The sequence below is a fragment of the Cryptotermes secundus genome, unplaced genomic scaffold, assembly GCF_002891405.2.
Source record: "Cryptotermes secundus unplaced genomic scaffold, Csec_1.0 scaffold3042, whole genome shotgun sequence".
Classification (NCBI taxonomy): domain Eukaryota; kingdom Metazoa; phylum Arthropoda; class Insecta; order Blattodea; family Kalotermitidae; genus Cryptotermes; species Cryptotermes secundus.
The window spans coordinates 147358-169437 of NW_019735021.1; the positions used below are offsets into that span (position 1 = coordinate 147358).

A 22080-nucleotide genomic window follows, 5' to 3' on the forward strand; every position below is an offset into this window, starting at 1 on the left:
ACTTCAAAATGTAACTTCATGTCTTTAAAATGAAGTAACTGTGAAATGAACCTCGTCTCACACCCCTCATGTTGTTGCGTACATTGCCCATTGCCCCTTCTTTTGTCCATTTTATTATTATCTCATGTACATAATTATAGAGCTAAAAGCATATCAGTCGATGTAATATCATAGTGAGCACTAGTGGTCCATGAAGTGCTATAATTCTCTGATTATCATGTGGTAAATTCTTGAAATTGAAGTGCAAGTTATATTCACCAATCAGCCTTTGTTTACAGTCACTAACTTAAGATTGATATTGTCAGAGAGCTTTTGTACATTTTTGTAAAAAGATCCTTTCTTTTCGGTATGTATGTATGTAATTGATTTTCAGTCCTCTGTTATGTGACCTTTTGATTTGACACAGCTTCATGAAATATACAGCAGATGTTTATCCCTGAGAAATACTGTGTGGGAAGGACAGTACAAAAGTCATTGCATATTCTGTTTGATTCATTATTATATTCTTACAGTAGGAAGGAATTTTTTCTTGCTCCTTTTTGGGGGAGCATTACTGGAACACTAAATAATTCAGTGCAGGCTGAATTTCAGTTTCCTTTATTGTGCAATCCTTTTGAAGTACCACCTTTGTAATGCTAAATGGCACTAAATTGTGTAGTCCTTTGAACTACCACATTGTCATGCGAAATGGTACCTTATTTGTTCCGCTATCTCCATGTTGCTTCTGAAGTGACTGAATTTTATACTGCAGTTTGAACAATATTCTTTATTTTATAAGTTTTCCTTTGGTTCTGCTCCTTTCTCATTATTTCCTAATTAGTATTCTGCAAGTTCCATGGTTCATGCACAATGGTAACCAAGTGTAACAGTTACTTTAACATTCAGACACCCTGCATTTTTCCCTCAAACTGTATTTCTGTTCATATGTTCCTCATAAGAAATAGTGATTATTTTCTTAAACAGCATTAAGTGGTTAGTCTTTTCATGGAGATGCAGTTTACTTTCTGAGAAGTATGAACTGAATTTTTAAATATTATTCAGATGAATTTCAGTCTTCAAATGGGAAATATTTGGTTGTCCCAAAGGAGTTTCATTAAGACATGGATAAATCTAGTGTGGATGATCATCCCACAAATTCTGTTATACTGAATAGCTCGAAACATTATCTGCACAGGTGCTTATGTTAATTGTATTTGCAGTTGGGAAGCATATATTAGCACTTGCCTGAGTGCCCTCTTAGATCTTAGCAGGGTGTGGAGCAAGGCAGGGGCATGGCAAGTGCGTGCTGGATTTCAAGATCCTGTCTTCACTTGACTATATTGTTGTTGCAGTTTTGTGTAGTTTCTTACTCAGACAGTTACTTACATGGAGGGCTGTTTCTATCATTGATATGGAGTATGTTTGCTAATCAGTTTATCTTTTTGTCTCTTCCCTTTCATATGTCATTTGAAAGTGTTTCTTTTAGAGCAGTCTATAAAACAGAGTCTTTTACAGATTCAAGGACAATGCACAGGGAATAAGTCGGGATGACTACTTGAAGTTCTACCATTTCTTAAATAACATTAATGATGTGGATACGGCGTTGACATTTTACCACGTAGCTGGTGCTTCCATTGACCAAGGTAAGTATCAGATTGTGGGGAAGTACTAAGAATGTATTTGATAGTACAGTAAAACTTGGTTATAGCAACACCGGTTTCTGCGACACCTTGTCTATTGCGTCAAATATTCAATGGTACGAACTAATTCCTCATAAAGCAACTATTTTTATACCTTGCTTAGTACGACATGTACAAATGCATCAACCTCGTATGTAACGTCATTTTCATTCCTGAATTTCTCTGATATCGTGGGAAAGTTCGATGTGTCTGCCCACCCTCACTTTCTCTACTTGCTGACGTGACTGTCCTGGAAGAATACGACCGCGGGCTGCAAGAGGAGCGTGGGTTTTATGCGAAAACAAGGGTGTGGGGTGGGACTGCGTGAATAGTGCAAGAGGACGCGGCAGGTTGTTAACTGCATTCATTTCCTAGAATCTCGTCTAACAGGACCTCACATTGTCTACTTACCCTATAGTGTTCCTGCCTAAACCCAGAGAAGTGCAGTAGCGAAAACATGGCAATGAAAAGGAAAGTTTTAAGCATTGAAGAGAAAGTTAAAGTGATTCGTGAAATAGAAACTGGAAGGAAAAAAGCTGATGTATGTCGCGAATTTGGTTTGGTGAATTCTACAGTACAAAAGATATGGAGAATCCATATTAATTCCACGTTAATGTTACGTTTGTCTGTACTTAACTACGTATTTCACTAAAAAAATGCAACATTTTAACTCGGTTTTTGGTAGATTTTTACGTGACTAACATAAGGCTACTGTGGAAGTGCCCATTTCGGTTACAACGACATTCGTTTATAACTACACTATTTTTAGGTCCCTTTGATGACGTTATAACCAAGTTCTACTGTATTTACAATAATTGTATTGTTTCAGCAACTCTGAAGCATGTTGCAAAAACTGTTGCCCATGTTGAGCTCGGTGACCATGTGATACATGTGGTGTTCACGATCTTTGATGAAAATCGTAAGTTAACTCTGATCTAAACTGTGATGTAAATATTTCATTCAATAAATAGAACCAAACAGCTTGCCCTTATTTGTCTTTTTGTTGCAGTTGATGGCCAGCTTAGTAACCGAGAATTTGTTGCTGTAATGAAGAATCGCCTTCTTAGAGGTCTGGAGAAACCAAAAGACACTGGTTTTGTAAAACTTATTCAGTCTGTTCTGAAATGTGCCAAAGAGACAAAACCTGCATTATTAGACATCTAACATGTTGTATGAGTCCCCAGATTTGAAATCCTACATTATGGAAGTAAATATAACAGTATATGGGTAAAAGAGAGGCCATTTTGCTATTAATCTGACTCTTATTCAGATAGCCTTAAGCAGCACATACTGAGCAATGTTAGAAAAGCATTACTGTTATGTTTTATTATTCGGATAGTAATTTGTTGAGGATTAATGAACAACATAATATTTCAGAATAAGAATTAACGAAATATATTAATAGTGAACAGTTTATAGGTAGTGTTTTCACATACAGTGTTTCGGTTATATTCATTTTCAAAGAAAAGCTGTTTGATAATACATTCTTTATACTAAATACTTTCATGTAGTCCTGTTTATATTGTTGCTCATGGTTTGACTATCATATCTAATTAATTTCATGTACGCGGTAGTGTAGTTGGTTGCACTGTGCTACAAGCTGGAAGGTCGCAGGTTCAAGTCCCGGTGAGGTCACTGGATATTTTTTTAATTGACATAATCCTCCTGGCCTCACTGTGGCCCTGGGGTTGACTCAGCCTGTAACAGAAATTAGTACCAGGAATATTTTTGGAATATTCTTGGGGGGTAAAGGGCAGCCGGCGCCTAAGGCTGACAACCTTGCCACCATCTATGAGCTGATTGTCTAGAAAATGTGGGAACCACAACATCTCACAATCCTATGGGCCTCCACAGCCTGTTGCAGGGATACCTTTACTTTACTTTTTACTCCTAGAAGCTCATTTTCATTCTTGTTTCTATAAGTTTCAAAATTTATAATTAGAAAGCGTTACCTAGTCATATGCATTTGCATATTCTGAAATATCTGGCATTAATAAAGACTTAATGTTCTTTAATATATATTTGTTGCCTGTATATTTGTCTTGAGTTTTTATTTAGCCTCAAGTCTTCACTTCAAGAATTCTTTTCTAGATTTTCATTGCATACAGTATTTGATGATACCAAATGGTAATGTGGGTTTGAAGTAGAAAATATCATGTGCTTTGAAATAACCTTTAAAGATGTAGATTGGAGTCCATGATTTATTTCAACCGTCTTCCAGTGCATACGCTCATCTATGATAGATAGATGAGATAGATAAGATAGATGAGTGTATGCACTTGAAGATGGTTGAAATAAATCATGGACTTAAATCAGTGCAACAGGACGCTAAAATATAACATTATGTAGATTGGAAATTGAAGCATGAAAGAAAGTGGGTGTATAAAATAAAATAGTGAATTATCAGTTATTTCATACATTATTTCATTTCATCTACAGTGTAACTTATTGACCCCTTTCCTCCTCTCAACATATTTCGACTGTATGTGGACATTGTCAGGTGTCTCTGATTCACTAAAATCAATACTTTGTACATCGGTAAAATTAGATAATTTCACATATTACCATGCATATTTGCAGAAATAAAAAATTCTCATTTTTAACAGCTCTGTTACGTCAGTTTCACATTCATCATCCTGTGTACTGTGCCCTTGAAGGATATTAGTGGCACTTGAATTCATATTTGACATAAGCATCTCTCTCCTCTCAAATCCACCAAAAGTACAATGCAACATAATTAATAAAGAGGTCCTGTTAATAATTGGTAAAAGTACAAATTATTAGTTTTCTAATTGTATTGTTTTCTTCATCCTCATGTTGCTTCCACTCATAAGCCCAGAAGTTCCCCCAAGTACACTGTTCTCAAGCATTTCCATTCTTCTATGTTTTCCCTTAATGGGTACAATTGAAGCAAAGACCATAAAAGCATATGTAAAATTATAGTTTTGTATATTTAAATCTTTGGTTTCATAGATAAGAGCTGGAAGGATGAAGGATTTTAAACTAAGTGGTAGCAAGCATTCTCCAAATTTATTCTGTTTTAATTGCTTGATGGGTTGTTACTGTAATCGATCCAATCATAACATGGCATTTGCTTTTTGCAGAAGTTTTATGTTAACAGCAATGTAAGAAGTGTCATATAATAATTATAATGCTGAAAATATTAATAAATGTCATGGTGCAGGGTCATAGAAAGTTGTGAGTTACTCACATGGTAAAGAAATTGTTTCTGACTTGTGGAATCTGAAAATTAATTGCCATATTCACAACAAATGTAGTAAACAGCTCAGCTGGCCAGAATAAATCCAGCTGTGTGAGAAAATAAAATATTTTGTAGTATTAGGCTGAAATTGATATTATTTGTGTACATGTGGGACACAAAATTGCATGGTTTGAAGTTGCCAGTTGCTTGGGGAGACCATGTAATGAGCTTTGTAATGTATCAAGCCAGCTGTAACTGGCAAATTTAAGTATAATTGAAAAATCATGTTACATTGAAACAGGCAAAGAATACGGAATTTTTTAGAGGAAACAACTAAAGTAAAAGAGGGTTCAAGTGTAATACCTACTTGACTTTAGGGAAGTTTGTTCAAAGACTGTATTGGCAAGAATAATGCATTTGTATAAGCAGTATTGAACCCTGTTTTTCTAGCAGTAAACGATCACTAATTCAGGAGAAATGGGTAGAAACAGTGTTTGATAGTGAGGGCTCTTACAATGAAGTTTCCCCACCCCGCCTCCCACCTCTACCTAAAAACATATTGATCTGTTGGTTATATCCAGTCGATTTTGTTTCAGTTGTGAAGGAACGTGAATGTTTAGTACCATATTCGCAAGAGTCCGCCAGTAGTTCCATTTTTAATTCGTAACATCAAAAGTGGTTTGACGAATTTTACAATAGATGTCGTTTGCTGGTTTTCTTGTGTTTTGGTGATTGAGACGATTGAGTCTGAGTTTTAATGATTTATTAGGTGTTTGCTGTAATATAATTATAATTTTGAGGTATGGTACTACACACCTTGTTCTTACCTTTACAGGAACTTGAAGTTGCTGTCGATTTTGCAACTTGTTTAATGTGAAGTATAATTATAATATAATTCATTAAGATCTAGTACGACTTAACCTCAAAGGTACAAGCTGGGCGTTTGGAAATGATCCGCGAAGAATGTTGGTTTGCTAAATAATTAGAAAACGTTGGCATTCTACTCTGCATATTCCCATAAGTCGAAGTAATGGATTCAGTTTTATACCTGCTAAAACCCATCTGCAATAACCTGAAATTGTACATGGTGATTTATATATTGGAAACCAATGAATGTATATCAAATAATGTATCTCATAATTTAGTGCGAGTCGTAGTTTAAAATTTGGGGTTCTAATGAACCGTATGAAAAACCTAATTCTTGGTTAGGGTTATCACTTCATACTACTGAAGCCAAAAATTTTTTTGATCACATGTAGAAGCCTGCCACTAAAAAGTTCGTGAGCGCAGCATTAGAAGATTTTGAGCATAAAAGTCTATGGCACGTAATAGGTAAACTTAGTAGGTGTCAGGACAAAAGGACAGGTAACACTGAGTTAAAAATTAGTTGGGGGAGGATACTGTTTCAACTTTTGAGTAGAACTAATAATAGGGATACATAATCCACTCAGGGTTTGAATCCCATATGTAAGATACTAGTTACAAGACAATATTGAAACTTTCATAGAAAAGAGAACATTTCAATTAGCTGGCTCGTCTTTTGTACATGTCTCCTCAAATTAAAAAAAAAAAGTAAAAACAGCAAATTTTTTTTGTATATTTAATTTACATAATGTATATATTTTTTCAGAATGGATACTGATGCAGCATTTTTTACAAACTCTTATAATTCTTACTACTTTATTGGATCCACCAAAGAACAGCATTTTATATGATGTTAAATTTTCCATCCAAAATTTCTCACTGTTGTCATGTACAGAATTGTAAATGTGCTACCAGTGTTTCATGTAGAATTTGTAGGTGTTTGTGATCTATCTACGTCAAAAATTAGTTAGTGATATCAAACTGGGCACTGAAGGTAGAATTCACAGTGCTTCCATATTATTATTTTACTTTCTGCAGAACAGAAGAGCTTGACCAAAGTTCCCCCTGCCTCCACTGGGTTTTTTTTTCTTTTTCTTTTAAAAAGATCTACCACAGAATTTCAGAATCCATATTAACTACAAGCCAGAAGGTCACAGGTTCAAGTCCCAATGAGGGCATTGTATTTTTTTTCAATTGACCTAATCCTTCCAGCCGCACTAAAGCCCTCGGGTCGACTCAGACTCTAACAGAAATGAGTACCAGAAATATTCTTGGAATATTCTTGGGGGTAAAGGGCATCTGGCGCATAGGGCCGACAACCTTGCCGCCATCTATGAGCCAGTTGTCTAGAAAATGTGGGAACCTCAACATATCACAACCCTATGGGCCTTTGGTACAGGGATACCTTTGCTTACTTTATACTATAAATTTCATTAACTTCTCTACCAGCAGAGACATTTGCATGTTCACTGTGTTGTTGTTGACAGCATGAAATTACAAGGTACAGTAGTGGGTTCACCCATATAATTCTCTTATGAAGTATACAGAGGTATTATTAGTTTTAGTGAATTGTTGGGGCCATGATCAATAAAAAAGGTAGGTCTTCAGTGGGAAATTTAAGGTGGCCTTTTGACAGAGAGAAGCAAATCATGTGTATAAAAGTGATAAATGGTTAATATTTTCAGATTAGCCAAAATGGAAGAAGAACGTGTACCAATATCAACATCAAATGGAACAGCATCCATTGAATATACAAAGTCAAATTTTGAAGTTCATAATTTTGCCACAGAAATTGCTGAAACACCTGTACATTTCCAAGTTTTGAAGATGGATAACAGTGTGTTCCTATGGATAGGTTCAGGGACAGATCCAACATTCAGTGACTTGGGAATGGCATTAAACTCGAGCTGTGACAGATTGCCTCTGTTTACAAGACTTATGGGATCCAACACTGACATGACGTCATTGAACATTGCCTGTCGATTATCAAAGAAGTTAGAAAGAGCAGTATATGTGAGCTACAATCTGCCATCTGACAGACTGATCTTGCCAGCTGTTGAAAAACGACTACAAGAGGAAGTTACGGCACATCCTGAAAAGTTTGGTAGTATCTGATTTTTACAAATGTGAGGAAACTGTGCTTGGTATTGGATAATATGCAGAAACTGCATTATGGGTGTGTTCAAATATGGTCTTTGTCTAGTGGTGCAATACAGAAGTGCGTGATGGACATTATATGCCTTCTCCCCAACCAGTGTCGAGGATGTAGGCAGGTTGTGAGGAAGTCAGTCACATAGATCTCTGTTAGGGGTGAGAAGAGATAAACCCAAATGGGCAGGTAGCAGGTTCCTCCAAAACATTGGTATAGACAGTGTCGTGCAACTTCGAACAAGGCCCCGCATTCCTAGTCAAATCCCATGCATAGCTTGTGGTGGGAGGAGTTTCTTAACACTTACAAACAACTGGCCGCCTGTTACTTCTCACATTTTTGAACCCACCCCCTTGTCTGAAATTTTTCTTCTGCGCATTCAAGGTTACTCTTGGCTTTGTTCGAAGTTACGTGACACTTGCTATATATGCCGCTGAGAAATCCTGAAAGCTTGCATCTTGGAGATACAGCATGCAACGATCCAGCAGCAACATTTTAGGTATATTACTGTTCATTGTTTTAAACATTAAAACCTGAACTGTGTTGTGTGTTAAACATAGGTACTTACTTCTGAATAAAGAAACATTTCTGAGAACATACTGTTTGTGTTTATGACCACAGATTCATCAACTCTTCACTGTTTCTGATTAAGCATTTTCAGGTTTGCTCCTATGTTGTGTTGTTTGTGTCTCATGCATTCTATAGAGACAAGTACTGTTTCTCTACCTCCATAGTTTGTCATTGATGTGTGCCTACCCTTGTAAAGTGTTGGGTAAAATATAAAAATAGTAATTATTTGATGTTTTATTTTGAATACATATTCAGCTTATTAGAATCTGATATTTTTCCAACTGTGCTGCTGGCTTATACCAGTGATTATGTACGAGTATGTTACAGAATGGTCAGTAGCAAAATGTATGAACATACGTGTATTTCATTTTAACAGCAGATATATACTGTAAAGCCTCAAAATACATGTTCATGTCTTGGTACTCAGTTAATTAAGAACAGGGACAACTTATACTGTAGAGCCTCAATAATTAGTGACAGTTCTGGTTGGTAACATGGATAAGGAACAGTTTTTTGTCCCCCCCCCCCACCATATCAGGCGAGGTAGGTTCTCTGTGCATTGGTTTGAACCATATTTTGTAACTGTGAAATTAATATACTATATGAAATGTATAACCTGTTCAGACACAGCAGGATGAGGAGTTTTGGTACACCTTTGACAAGTGTTTGCTTCATACAGTATGTGGTAGCCCACTGAAGATGTCAATGCAGCAGGGAGACAGAAAGTACAATGACATGAAAACAGTCTGAAAACATTTCGTGTTGTATGAGATAACGTTTATGGGCCATTTCAGCAACACCTTCCAATTATTCTCTAGTTTTAAAAGAAATATAATCATGTTTGAGGAACGAATATTTGTACATACTATTTCAAGGTATCTGGAGTGCGTGTTTAGAAAAGTAATGAGAAATGGTATGGTGAGCCAAATTCAGGATGATTCAGTGGGTTTTAAATCACCATTGCATAATACAGCTTGAACGTGACTTGGAAGTTTCCAACAAAAATATTTTCAGGTCTGTGTCAGCATCTAGTAGCCACATCTGTAGTTACCGGAAATTACAGCTGCAGTAGTGTAATCTTGTGGCGCGGTAGGTAAGCTTTTTTGCATTCATCATGAAATTCCTACCGCTCTGGTTCCGCCGGTTGTTTAAAAATTCCTGTTTGCCAACGAGGATGAGGGAAAGTGCCTGGAAGGTAAGCTCAATATAAAGTGTATTTTGTTCCAGGACAGATGCTGTTATTTGTTGTGAGAGTGTTATTTTGCGTATTCTTGCTTCCAACACGAAATTTGCTTTAAATAGTTCTGAAAGGTATTCATTCGTAGTGTAGTAAAAGAAACATCTTTTGGAAACATAATCGAAGGAGGAAACGGTCAAATTTTTACGAGTTTAATCATTAACGTGCCACATTACTCCACCTACAAATAGTTTAATTAGTTTCGTGAGCAGTTTATAACAATTACGTGCTGGCCAATCCGGAAGTACGTATCGTTGCTCGCATAGTTGGCAGTGATAAAAGACCAGAAAACTTGCTTACATTTGACATTTTATCAACTCATAGGTTTCAGTCATACACAAATTTATTCTGGATTATGTGGCTGTGTGCTAAAATTGACGGATGGAATGAAACCCTGGAAGGATGGACCAAACGTAAGGTATCGTAGGTAACTTGCTCGATGTACTCTGTAACTCGAAATTACGTGACTTTTATGGGAAGTTTGGTTGATTCCCAAGTATGTAGATCTTGCCCGCGCCATAGCTTAAGCTGTTAGACTCTGGCTTCCCTCCGCGGCGGCCCGGGTTCGATCCCGGGGTCTGGTCAAGTGGGATTTGTTGTGGACGAAGTGGCGCTGGGGCGAGTTTTCTCCAAATACTTCGGTTTCCCCCGCCAATCTTCATTCCACCAAATTCTCCATCATCATAATCACCCGGGACAGGCTACAATAGGCCAATCAGTGGCCGCCGTGCCGAGTGGACCCAGTTGGACTCCACCCCCCATACTAAGCGAATTAAAAAAAAATGTAGATCTTGTGTCATAACGGATTCTGTCATTATGTCTGATTTAACTCCTGAGCCCTCTCTCTGGTACAGAATGTAGGCAAAACATGTACGTTGTCGAACCGATTGAGGCTGGTACTCTATGAAGATAGATTAATTTTATTATCACCTCTTTGAATGTCCACAAATAAAATATGTTTCAGAAGGAAGGCATGTATGACTCAACGAAATCGATATTTATTGTGATGAGGAGCTTCTGATATTCAGTCGACTGCCCCACTCTTGTTTGCGTTTCTGGCTTTGTCTGCATTCGATTCTCTGTACTGAACTGTGCACTGTTTTCCATAATGCTGTACCCTCAGCAGTTTCGTGTTTTTCTATTGCTGTAGCATTGAGCGTCAGTTCCATGTTGATTGATTACAATGTACGGAAGAGGATTTATGTCACACTATAGAAATACGTATCACTCCCTTCTCGTGGGGAGGGGGAATCCCAACGTGTTCCGGGTGTTCAGATGGTAACTACACCAGAATAAAGAGGGTACTCTGCTCTGGGGTATAGGCACTTCATAAACGCGGTTTCTTTTGTATTCTGCGTTGAACCTGATGTTGATTCCTTATTGTTGCAGATCTGATGGCACTGCATAATCACGCTTTCAATTAAATGTGTGTCGCAGAAGTTTCAAATACAGTGGTTTGTTTTGGTATATAATGAAACCTATACTGTGACACTTTTAGTGCGATGAGACACTTATTTCAAATAAAAAAAGTTGAGTTTTATACGGCCGAAAATTAAATTCTTGAGGCAACTTTCTGGACTGCCTTCTTCAACAAATGCTATCGAAATCCATTTCGAAGATTGAATATGGATGAACAGATAGAACCTCCTCATTATGTGTTCAGTTTGCGCGACTAACAGCTAAAACCAGCGGTATCTGGTATCTGTATTTATTAATGAGTTTTTGAAGGTGTTGACGTGACGAAGGACAGACAGCAGCGCGAAATCATGAGAAAGCAAAAGCCTCTGTTGTTAACTGCAGCATATCCGAACGTCACTGGCCTGCTGAACTTCTTTAAGGGCCACAGTTTACCTGTCCTTGCCAAAACCCCAGAGGACGGAGAAGTGTCGTATTATCGGGACTTGTTGTACATTCATTGATAAGAAATGAATACTCCAATCTGCAGGGCCGTTGCTGTGTGGAGCTGTGAACAAAGTCTGTCTTTACCTTCGTATGAGGCTGAGTGTTAGTGTGCGGTCCCTCGATAACTAAGCCCTCTTCTTGACTTAAAACTACTTCATTAATTCGATGCTTTAGGCTGGTGTCCGACAGGAGCCATGAAGTATATACCATCATACAAGATGTTCTATCTTCACAGCCTCCCCTACAGAACTCACGACTAACGTTGACTCTTGCTTATAACATCTCAGCACGGACCACATAGAAAACATAGTTATTCTATTTTTGCCTCTAACTGTTACATTATTCAGAATCTGTTGCCTATGAACGGTCACGTGTTTGTCGCGCCGTTGCTTAGCAAGTGCCGCTGATTACAGAGTCGCAGCTTAGCAACGGGTCTATACGCCACCGTGTAATTAATTATCAGTATATTCACTTGTTACTATGAAAGACTGAGGCTGTATGTCTAAAGCATGCTGATTGTTATTTACGAAGTCTTGCTTGTGTGCTTCTACTCGTATTAGAAGTTAGCAGTATTAATTTTTTACTCTGGACTGTACTGCTTAAACTGATCAATTGCAACGTCAAACGTTGGTCAGAAATTGTTGTGACTGCATCTGAGAAGGCGCCCATATCATATTGTCTTGACATTCTACTAATCATTTCTTCATAGGTGCCTTCGTACGAAAGTTAATGTCGTGTTGAAAAATTCCATGTGAACTAGTCTTCTACATTTTGTGCCAGTTCTTGATTTCAGATCAGACCATTTTATGTATTTAATAATTACTGTAATTCGTGTCCATATGCAGATTTAACGGTAAACCGCTCTTGAGCCCAGATGGCTGTCGGTAAAGTGACTGGTAGCGCACAAGGCTGTCGGGGTTATATTCCCGAAAGGGGCACATGTTTTGCTCTCTACCGCCCTTCTCAGATGGGCTCTAAGGCCCGTAATGGATAAAGCGACTGGAGCGTGAATCCAACCACTTATGACGTGGTGCTTGGACACAGGGTCCTTCCCGTATTCGCCTTTATTTCTGTTGTACGCGAGCCAGAAGCAACATGTGCAGCCTATTTATAGAACTTCCTGACGTAAGCTGCCCGGCTGCTTGTTACGTAACCACGTGGTCCAAGGTGACCCTAGCAGAAACTGCTTTTCGCTATATCTTGACCTTGACAGGGTCCCCAATGTGTGCATTTAAAATTACACAACGGATGATACTCTGTTTACACGGAACGCACCTCCACATGTACTTCCGCTTTCTCTCGCAGTTTCGACTAGCGAGAAAAGTGTACTGTAGACCCACATACAAGATTACTGTCCATGCTCGGAATCGGTTCGTAAAATCCATTTGATCATTTGAAGTATATTAACTGTGTTCGCACCGGCCCAGGAATGAAGTTGGTTCATGTTGCAACCCTATAGTGCGGACGGACCGAGCTACTAGTTTTAAGATCATGTTGATTAACTAGGAACCCCTACGTGTACTTCTTGAATCGCACGCCGGAAGTAGGTGATCATGAATCGAGAAGTGTGAAATATAAATGTTTATGCGAAACATATATCCACTTGAATAGTACAGTCTTCTGGGTTAAAACACCAAGTACTCCGGTACAAGTCCGTTGACGTTTCGGAGGAAGGCACCGCATCCACCTTCAGGGTCGAAGAGTAAGCCAAGCAAGAACCCGCCAGGGGCAGGCCACAAACAGAGATGGTTTCTTGGTTGACCTGTGAGAACCTAAAATCCAACGTTTTCCCATTTGATTATTATTTGTCTAGGTAAACGCCATTTACTCAACTAAATGACAATCCTGCATAGCCGCAAAAGTATCAGTTGAGGTCTCTGTTGTCATTCTAATAGCAGCTGCATTTGGATTGAGATGTGAAACTCCAGAACAAGGAGCGCACATATTACCGCGGATGCCTCACGTAAGGTCACTTTGACCTTGACAATGTACAAGTGCGTGCTGACGCAGCAGCTGTGTAGACGAGATTAGTCACGGCCATGTGGGTGTACTTTTGAAGGTTACTGTCTGTGGGGTGTGGCGCCGTACAGTATAGTGGATCGTTACGATCGTTACCGACGTTTCGGAGGACTGTACTGCCTCAACATTGAGGGAAGAAGAGTAAACAGAACGCAGGAAAAGGGGCTTGTTATTCAGACGAGAACGAATAAATCCTCTACGTCAAGAAACTTTTTTCTGCGTTCGGCTCAATCTTGTAGCCTGAAGACGGATGCAGCACGTTCCTCCTAAACGCACTACACTGCAACTCATTCCAGAAGACACTTGCCGCTGCAGCTGTGCCTTATGTTCAATTTTAACGAGCGATACGTACGTGAGACCTAACCGTTCAGATGTAATTAGATCGGGAGTCCAGGCCTATTCTGGCATGTGACTGGCTTTCTTTTGTGCATGATATTCGGCTTCGCGTCATAAACAAAATAATGGACAGTCGTGTACACTCGTGGGCTGGCTGATGCAATTTAAGATCTATAAATCAGGCACATAACACAAATTAAATATCACAGCCGCTCCAGATCTCAATTAGGCAGTGTCCTGACGTACTGACCACTGTACTTTTGAAACTGCCACCTCCATCTTACCCCTTTATGAGTTATTGGGTTCCCGTTCATCTGCCTTCACTGCAGCTCACTCCTTTTTGCAGAATTCTCGAAAATAATCGCTCAGCTGGTCAAGAAATTCCCCGCTTATTATGGAGCCCGACGGTTCATTACTTTGTTCACGACACCCCTGCCCTTGTCCCTATTCAGAGTCAAATGAGTCAAGTCTATACCCTTCAAATCTATTCCTTTAATATCAATTTTAATAGTATAGTCTGGGCCTCTCAAGTGACTCCTGTCCTTCCGTTATCATCTGACAACATCCGTATGACTGTCCATGGAAGTTTCTCGCCGAAAGAACTAGCATTCTCTATGTCGGTGCTAGCCCCTTCTCCCGTAAAACGCACCGTCCAGGGTACGAGCCCCTCCCTATCATTTTCGCCGAGTCTGACTGCCGTCTGCAATGTACAAGTGACGGTTCTGGCTCCCTGTTGTCATCCCACAACTGTCCTTGCCAGAGGGACACATTTTTCAGGCAACTGTTGAAGACAAACAGAGCGTGACAGCGACTGCTATTCAGGTGCGTGTCTACAGACTCAAATTTGATTCACCGAACATGCATATGACAATCATAGCTCTCGGTACGCAGCTGTGCAAGGCCAGCGAGCCATACAGACTATCTGTGTAATTTAGAGCACGCAGAGTTTTAATGGCTTATTTATTTGCTCGTTATATCAAACATTACATGAAGTCGCTCAGCAGCAAAGGCCTCGGCGAACTATTCGTGCCCAACTTAATAACAATAATCTCTGGCCGCTACAGTACATGAAGAACCTTGGCCTATGTGTTACAGATAGTCGGTAGGACTCCTTGGGCGAGGGATCAGCCCTGTCGCAAGGTCGCTACTTGCACAGGACAACACAGACACAGAATAAACCCAGACAAGCATCCATGCCTTGAGCATGATTCAAACCAACGATCCCAGTGTTTGAGTGGGCGAAGACAGTTCATGGCTTAGACTGCGCGGACACTGTGATCGGCAGGCATGCCTAAACTACTATTTCAAATGCCCCAGCCTTTACAGGCCTATAGCTAGAAGCTAGCTGGGCTTATGCACGCAAATGAATGGTTAGGAAATGTAACAACTGTGGCTCGCTCGTTCGCTTTTCTTTAATTATCTCGAAAATCGCAATAGTTAATGGAAAATTGTATGGGCATAAAATACGTGTTATATTTCTCCCTACAACTTCTGTTCCAAACACATTTTGCTCTGACAAACATTTAGCGAACTCCGCACAGAAATGCCTGTAGGTCTTACATGAAGTGTCCCGTTGTTTCTGTGCCATTTTAACCAGAATTAGAAAGGATCGATCAATTTAAGTAGAGGTCATTGGATTTTTTCAGTTGACCTGACCCTTCCAGCCGCACTAGGCCCTGGGGTTTACTCAGCCTCTAACAGAAATGATTACCAGGAATTAATTAAACAATTTTCCTGGAGAGTAAAGCGCGGCCAGCGCGTAAGGCTGACAACCTTACCGCCATCTCTGAGCCGACTGTCTAGATAATGTGGGAGCCTCAACGTCTCACAACCCTGTGGGCCCTCACGGCCTGTTAGAGGGATAGCTTTACTTTTTTACTTTACTTTACTCCCCGATATTAAATTTCATGAAAATCCGTTCAGCAAAATTCGAGTTGTTGGTCGTCTGCTCCTTGGCAGCAGCTCGCAGGATTCTTTGGTTCTTATGGCAAATAGCTCCGAGTGGTGAAAAAATGGTTACAGGAACTAGGAAACGGATTGGTGAATTGGTGTAGATCCAGAAGAAGACGCCCAGCCTGATGAGAAGTTCTTCAATGTCCTGGTGCAAGATGACACAGCAGCATATTTTACTGTTTCTCTGGACCCAGAGTTGGCTGGACATGAGGGTTGGGCATACGGAGTAGACTGGCGCCCACCAATTTACCCTGGCAAGTTACAGAGCCCCACTGAAAGTACCATGTGGTTTTGTGGAGTACAAGAATAGAACTGGGGAGCCAGAATAGCGTAGTCGGTATAGCGACTGGCTACGGGCTGGACAATTGAGATGTCGGAGTTCGAGTCTCAGTAGGGTCAAGAATTTTCCCTTCTCCACGACTTCCAGACCGGCTGTGGGGTCCACCCAACCGTCTATCCAATGGGCACCGGAAGATTTCTCCCCGGGGGTAAATCGGCCGGGGCGTGAAGCCGACCATTCACCTCCAGCTAGTACCGAGGTCAAGAAATGTGGATCTATACATCCACTCCCCCATACGCTTTCATGGCGTAGTGCTTAATTAGTTAAGCACAGGGACAACCTTACCTTTTACCTTACATACGGACAGAGGGGGGGGCACTCGATAGCACAGTTGGTTGACGCTCTATGCTACAAGCCGGAAGGTCGTGGATTTGAATCCCGATGAAGTGGATTCTTTCAATTGACCTAATCCTTCCAGCCGCACTGTGGACCTGGGTTCGACTCAGCCTCTAACAGAAATGAGTACCAGGAATATTCCTGGGGTGTAAAGGGCGGTCGGTGCATAAGGCTGACAACCTTACCGCCACCTGTGAGCCGATCGTCTAGAAAATGTGGGAGCCTCGACTTCTCACAGCCCTATGGGCCTTCAGGGCTAGCTTTACCTTCACATACGGACAGACGAACATGACTAACAAGTGCATTTTAGCAACCTTCTGTTTGGAACGCACTAGAAGTTGCATTTATATCTGCCATCTGCGGACAAGAATGATCTCGAAGCTGGTGTGAGTAAGTCTGTCTCCGTACGCCTCTGTTCTGCTGCGGAGACAGTGCCGAGACAGGGCTTCCGGTCGGTTATCTGGTGACCATAATGGGGCAGCTGGTATATTCATCACGTGCAATGACGTGATTGCCTCGCATTTCGAATGGCGGGATGAGTAGTGAGCGATGAATTTGACAGGATGCGTGGCCCTACGTATATTAAGGTGCAATCCCGGCACTTGCCCGAATGGACTGTAGCCTGTCAATGAAGCCGGCCTCAGGGCAAACCTGATAACGCACGCCTTTCAGTTGCTATCTCACAGTTTGGCTTTCTGACTGTGAAGTGGGACATTATATTACATGTTTCTTTAAGAACAGATGGATTGAATCCGTGCAGAAATGCAACGAGGCGTCTTATTCAATTCGTGGAGACGACACGAGAAATCAGGCCCTGTCTGCTCTATGCAAGATTATGTTTCCCTTCTTCCCCACCCCCCATATAACTCGTAGAAGTTTCTGAGGATTCTGCGTGTACTTTTTCTGGCGCAGGTACGTAGGAGCTCGGTTCGTCCCATTTCCTCGAACTCTTTCCAAGCTACGAATGAGATTTTTCATCCAGGAATAACAGACATTTCACTTTGAAAGAAACTACTTTGTCTTCGTTCCTACAAATTATTTGCGACGCTTTATGAAAGGACGTTATGTCTTAAGTTACTGTGGAAAGAGTACAGGCAGGAGCTTAGAGTTTTCCCAGTGCTGAATGAATTTCGCTGAACATGGGGGCTGTGAATGAGCTACTAACGCTACTGACGGCCGAGGCCAGCTCGGCATGCAGTTCCAACATTTTTATGTTATGGCATAACTTTCCCATATGCTGAGTACTTGTACGCATCAGCGCTGCCATTGGTGGAACTGTTTTGTTTTGTTAGCCTCGGGCTGTCGATAGCCTTGACCGTGATCAGTTTAATTTGAAGTCACGTTTAAAGCTGAGAGCATCGCATTGTGACGAACACGCGACTCTGCTGAAGCAGGGACTTCCTGTTTCTTTCCAGACATCTGTCGCAAATTTCCTTTGGCTGTGCAGGTTTATGATTATTTATTTCTGTATTTAACGACTTTTTGCCAGCTACATAAGTTATATGCGAATGATGAGATAGTTGCTTGCTTCAAGGGGAACTGAGGTAGTCCCGGTCTCCAGGCCGCGGCGCAAATAATCCCACTTCCTGTGAGGGTCTGCGAGTTTCATGCATAAACACTTGTATTTATATACGAAAATGCAGCACTTGTGTTTGTGAAGCAACATCACCCGAGTTTGATGATGTCATTAAACGTTTGTTTTACGCTATTCATAGCTTTGAATTAGCTCTAGCAGTAGCAAACAGCCTAAAATATCTTATAATAAGCAGATTAATAACAAGGCATGTGTTTATACTGGTGATGATAGCCGTCGCTCATACATAGATCAGTACGTGACGAACAATTTTTTGTTTCAAATGTTGGCTTTGTGGAGGAAGACGCAGACTGGCTCAAACCCTTGTCCAGTTTTTATTAACGGAAAATTACAAATTTTTCGGCAGAGAGGGGCACTACCTTTATACCGTCGTGGAAGGCCTCGTGAGCAGTGTTAGAATGTTTTGTTTTGACTGTACGCGCGGCTCATACACGCGCTTCTGTGTATCTGCAACCGTTAAGTAACACTGAGATGTGAGCTTAAACAATTTCATGCATAAACATTTGTATTTATATACGAAAATGCAGCACTTGTGTTTGTGAAGCAACATCACCCGAGTTTGATGATGTCATTAAACATTTGTTTTACGCTATTCATAGCTTTGTATTAGCTCTAGCAGTAACAAACAGCCTAAAATATCTTATGATAAATAGACTAATAACAAGGCATGTGTTTATACTTGTATGTGTACACTATGATATATGTTCTCTTATAAACAGATCGCCGTATGTAAAAGATACTACGAGCAGTCACTTATGTCAGCGGGTCCGAAATGGGGATGCGTTGATAAAACAGGCTCGAAATAGTCCGGAGGAAAGTCCTGACAGTTTTGTTTTTATACATTTTTTCTGTTTACGGAATAATCGAAGTTCGTTTGAAATGAGAACAAAGTCTTCGTGTGAGTGTTTGCAATAACTAAAGCCAGTTGGTTCGGGATAATAGTTAAGTAGCCAGCGAGAAAGGGAACACGAGTTCTGCTCCCAGGCTAGAGGCTGAGCGTCTGCTGAATATTTCTGAACGTCGGTATCTTTATCTGCGAATCTTGGCTGATGTAACTTCCGATTTTCGGGGATTTTCTCAGTCCCTTCCGGGAAAAGCCTGATATAGTGTCTTAAAATTGGCCATGATCGCTAACTTCTCAATGCACAATTCTGCTGTTAAGTTTATATAGTTGAGAAAGTAAGTTTAAATGAAGGAACAAACGAACATCATCAATGTCGGCTTTCAAGACTTTGTTTTGTGCTTGACAAATGCTTTGTCTTGTTTCAAATGTCTGCCTTTTGCAGGAGGACGCCGACTGCCTCGAAGTGTTGTCGTTCACTTCGTACATAAAAGAAAATTAAAAGTTTCCTGGCAAGCAGGCGCTTTATTTTATACCGTCGTGTAAGGTCTCGTGTGCAGCGTCAGAAGCGACAAGTAGCTTGACACATCATCTCTGCTTTCCTTTTTGTTTTGTTTTGACAGTTCGCACGCATTGTGCTCCCGGCTCTGCGTAACTGCAGCCTAAGTAACATTGTGATGTGAGCTTAAGCAGCAGGGCACGTTCACATTGTTAAGCTCATTAATCCTGACACTGGTACGTAATGTTGAATATCTCTGCGTGTTGCCCAGTTCATTTCTATTTGATTTGGTTCTCTCTATAAACAACAAAACTTTCTCAATTCCATTAGTTGACAGTGACGTGACGTGACGTGGATTCTTGTTTTATTATTGCAATTTATACGATTTACCCTTTGAGGAGCTGAGATACTCACGAAACTTGACAACAAGCTGCTTCTCACTCTGTTTACTGTTTTCCGCACTTAGAAGCAGTTTTCTTTTCCAAATGGAATGTTCTGAAAGCGTTTATTCATTTACTGATAGTGTATAGTGTATGGGTGTGAAACTTGGACTCTGACATTAAGTGAAGAAGGAAGACTGAGGCTGTTTTAGAACAGGGAGGAGAACATTTGGACCGAAGAGGGATGAAGTGACAGGAGGTTGGAGAAAACTGCATAATGAGGAGCTTCATAACCTGTACTCTTCTCCAAGTATAATTAGATTGATCAAGTCAAGGAGGATGAGATGGATAGGACATGTAGCACGAATGGAAAGAAGATGAATGAATATAGGATATTGGTGGGAAAGCCAGAAGGAAGGAGGCCACTAGGAAGACCAAGATTTAGGTGGGAGGACAATATTAAAATGGATCTTAGAGGGATATGATGGTATGGTATGGATCGGATTGATCTGGCTCAGGATAGGCACCAGTAGAGGGCTCTTGTGAACAAGGTAATGAACCTTCGGGTTCAATAAAATGCTGGGAAATTGTTGAGTAGCTGCAGAAGTGGCGGCTCCTCCAGAGTAAGTATAGGCACCACAGATCTAATTCGTTCTATGCCCCCGTCACACAGACGGACACGACTGTCACGCTGCAATGGATGTTTCGAGTTCCACAAACACAATCTCATCTGCAGTAAAGTTCAACGGCACAGACCAACCAAGAACTTACGAGACTTCTCTCACGGCGGCGAATTTTAATATTTCGGTCTTCTGGGGCGTTACGCCATGCACTCTGGTAGGCAGTTGCCATCGTTCTGGAGGAACATGTGCTTCATGTTCGGGAGAAGAGCGGTTTGTTCTGCCCTGTATTTGTGTATCTTTCTCAGGGCCTGTAGTGTCGAATAGTGAATTGGATAGGGAGTAGAAAGAAGTGGTCGTGACCTACTTGGAGGTACTATCCCGAAAATAGTCTGGAAGGACTGAGGAAACCACAGAAAAGCTCGGCCAGGATAGTCGGTGTCCCGGCGGGGTACTGCTTGAGCTCACTTGCTCGATTTCTACCTTGAAATTGAAGGCAATATGTGCCTCCGAAAGTTCACCGCTTCTCTACCGAGCTGTGCTGTGTCACGTCACAACACAGGACTGCGTAGTTGTAAGAACGGACATGTTTCTGTGGTTAACTTACGTTCAGAATTGANCCCCCCCCCGCCTCCGTTGACATCATTGTGTTTCGTAGTGAGAATGTGACAGCAATTGGGTGGACAGACAGAGCTCTACCATATAGTGTGGAATATTTGTTGATTTCTGCAGTTGCCTGGCAGCCATCTTTAAACAAAGTTTCCCCTCTTCCAAGAGCCTCATTTTTACAATCATATACATTTTTGTGCTATATTAATCATTAATGGGAGTTGTTATTCCCTAGACATCGTGTCCCACTGCCTGGGGAACACTGATCTATATTATTTTCAAATTAGCGGAGTTTATAATTCATAAATAAACACAGCAGCTCTTACTCAACTTACTCAACTCCAGTTGCACGTTGTTGTGGGGGCTGCATATACTGGCCGGCCTGTCGCACATCAGGAAAATTAATACATTTGTGAGAAAATAGACTTAGTTGGTACAATGTATGTACTTACGCTATACGCTTTCTTCGTCGGCTCTGGAGATGAAATTCCGTACAATAGAAAGACAGAAATATTACTTTCCCACAGAAAAATTCATTGTGATATACGAGACGAGCCAAGTTGTACCAACGGCGGGGCCGTGCCTCCTAGCATGTCAGACCATGCAATGAAACGCTGGCTTCATGTTTACATACTAAAGCTACAGCAGATCTTTCCTAATACATGCAACTTTTGCCTTTCTATTGTTCACTCATCACAGTACGCAAACACTTGTTACATATTATTTTCATAGCATAATCGTGTGTAACACAGTTCCTTTGCGGAAGTGTTCCGGCTTTGACGTCACTGAACAATTGCCCGCAACAGGTGTGCGTGCGAGTGCCAAGCAAAAATTTTGCGAGACTATTTTGAAAAATTAAAAACGTATGCTGTGGCAGCATAGCATGAAATATTTTATATGTAAAACAATGTCTGCATATAAGATTATTTCGCAACTTGGAAGCTCTCAGAACTGATAAAACTGTTTCATAT

At 40.7% G+C, this 22080-nt stretch overlaps 3 protein-coding genes across 11 annotated transcripts in view; all 3 read left to right on the forward strand.

Annotated features, from left to right (window-relative positions):
* The window catches only part of LOC111869233 (calcium uptake protein 1 homolog, mitochondrial), a 41985-nt gene extending 38687 nt beyond the window's left edge, over positions 1–3298 (forward strand). For all 4 annotated transcript variants that reach the window (XM_023860594.2, XM_023860593.2, XM_023860595.2 and 1 more), the window contains 3 exons: positions 1495–1622; positions 2488–2577; positions 2668–3298. In XM_023860594.2, coding sequence (XP_023716362.1) covers positions 1495–1622; positions 2488–2577; positions 2668–2822 — 373 coding nt within the window. In that variant the 3' untranslated portion in view covers positions 2823–3298. The remainder of the gene's footprint in view (positions 1–1494; positions 1623–2487; positions 2578–2667) is intronic.
* A 2194-nt stretch (positions 3299–5492) lies between these two features.
* On the forward strand, positions 5493–8137 carry LOC111869241 (proteasome assembly chaperone 4). 5 transcript variants are annotated; one of them, XM_033753355.1, is made up of 2 exons: positions 5493–5660; positions 7410–8137. In XM_033753355.1, the coding sequence occupies exon 2, from the start codon at positions 7420–7422 to the stop codon at positions 7837–7839; it is 420 nt and encodes a 139-aa protein (XP_033609246.1). In that variant the 5' UTR covers positions 5493–5660; positions 7410–7419; the 3' UTR covers positions 7840–8137. The 5 variants fall into 5 exon arrangements, with proteins under 5 accessions (XP_033609246.1, XP_033609249.1, XP_033609247.1 ...); XM_033753358.1 differs by lacking the exon at positions 5493–5660 and adding an exon at positions 5764–5788; XM_033753356.1 differs by lacking the exon at positions 5493–5660 and adding an exon at positions 5795–5887.
* A 1371-nt stretch (positions 8138–9508) lies between these two features.
* Positions 9509–22080, forward strand: part of LOC111869243 (protein FAM13A) — an 85847-nt gene continuing 73275 nt past the window's right edge. For both annotated transcript variants that reach the window (XM_023860616.2, XM_023860619.2), the window contains exon 1: positions 9509–9638. The gene's annotated coding sequence lies outside the window, so the exon portion shown is untranslated. The remainder of the gene's footprint in view (positions 9639–22080) is intronic.

Bases quoted from the DNA above. Each gene is read 5' to 3' on its own strand.
- LOC111869241 (XM_023860614.2), top strand. From the start codon at position 5,891: ATGGATTCAGTTTTATACCTGCTAAAACCCATCTGCAATAACCTGAAA. The intron at 5,941-7,409 runs GTACATGGTGAT...TAATATTTTCAG, and splicing joins ATCTGCAATAACCTGAAATT to ATTAGCCAAAATGGAAGAAG.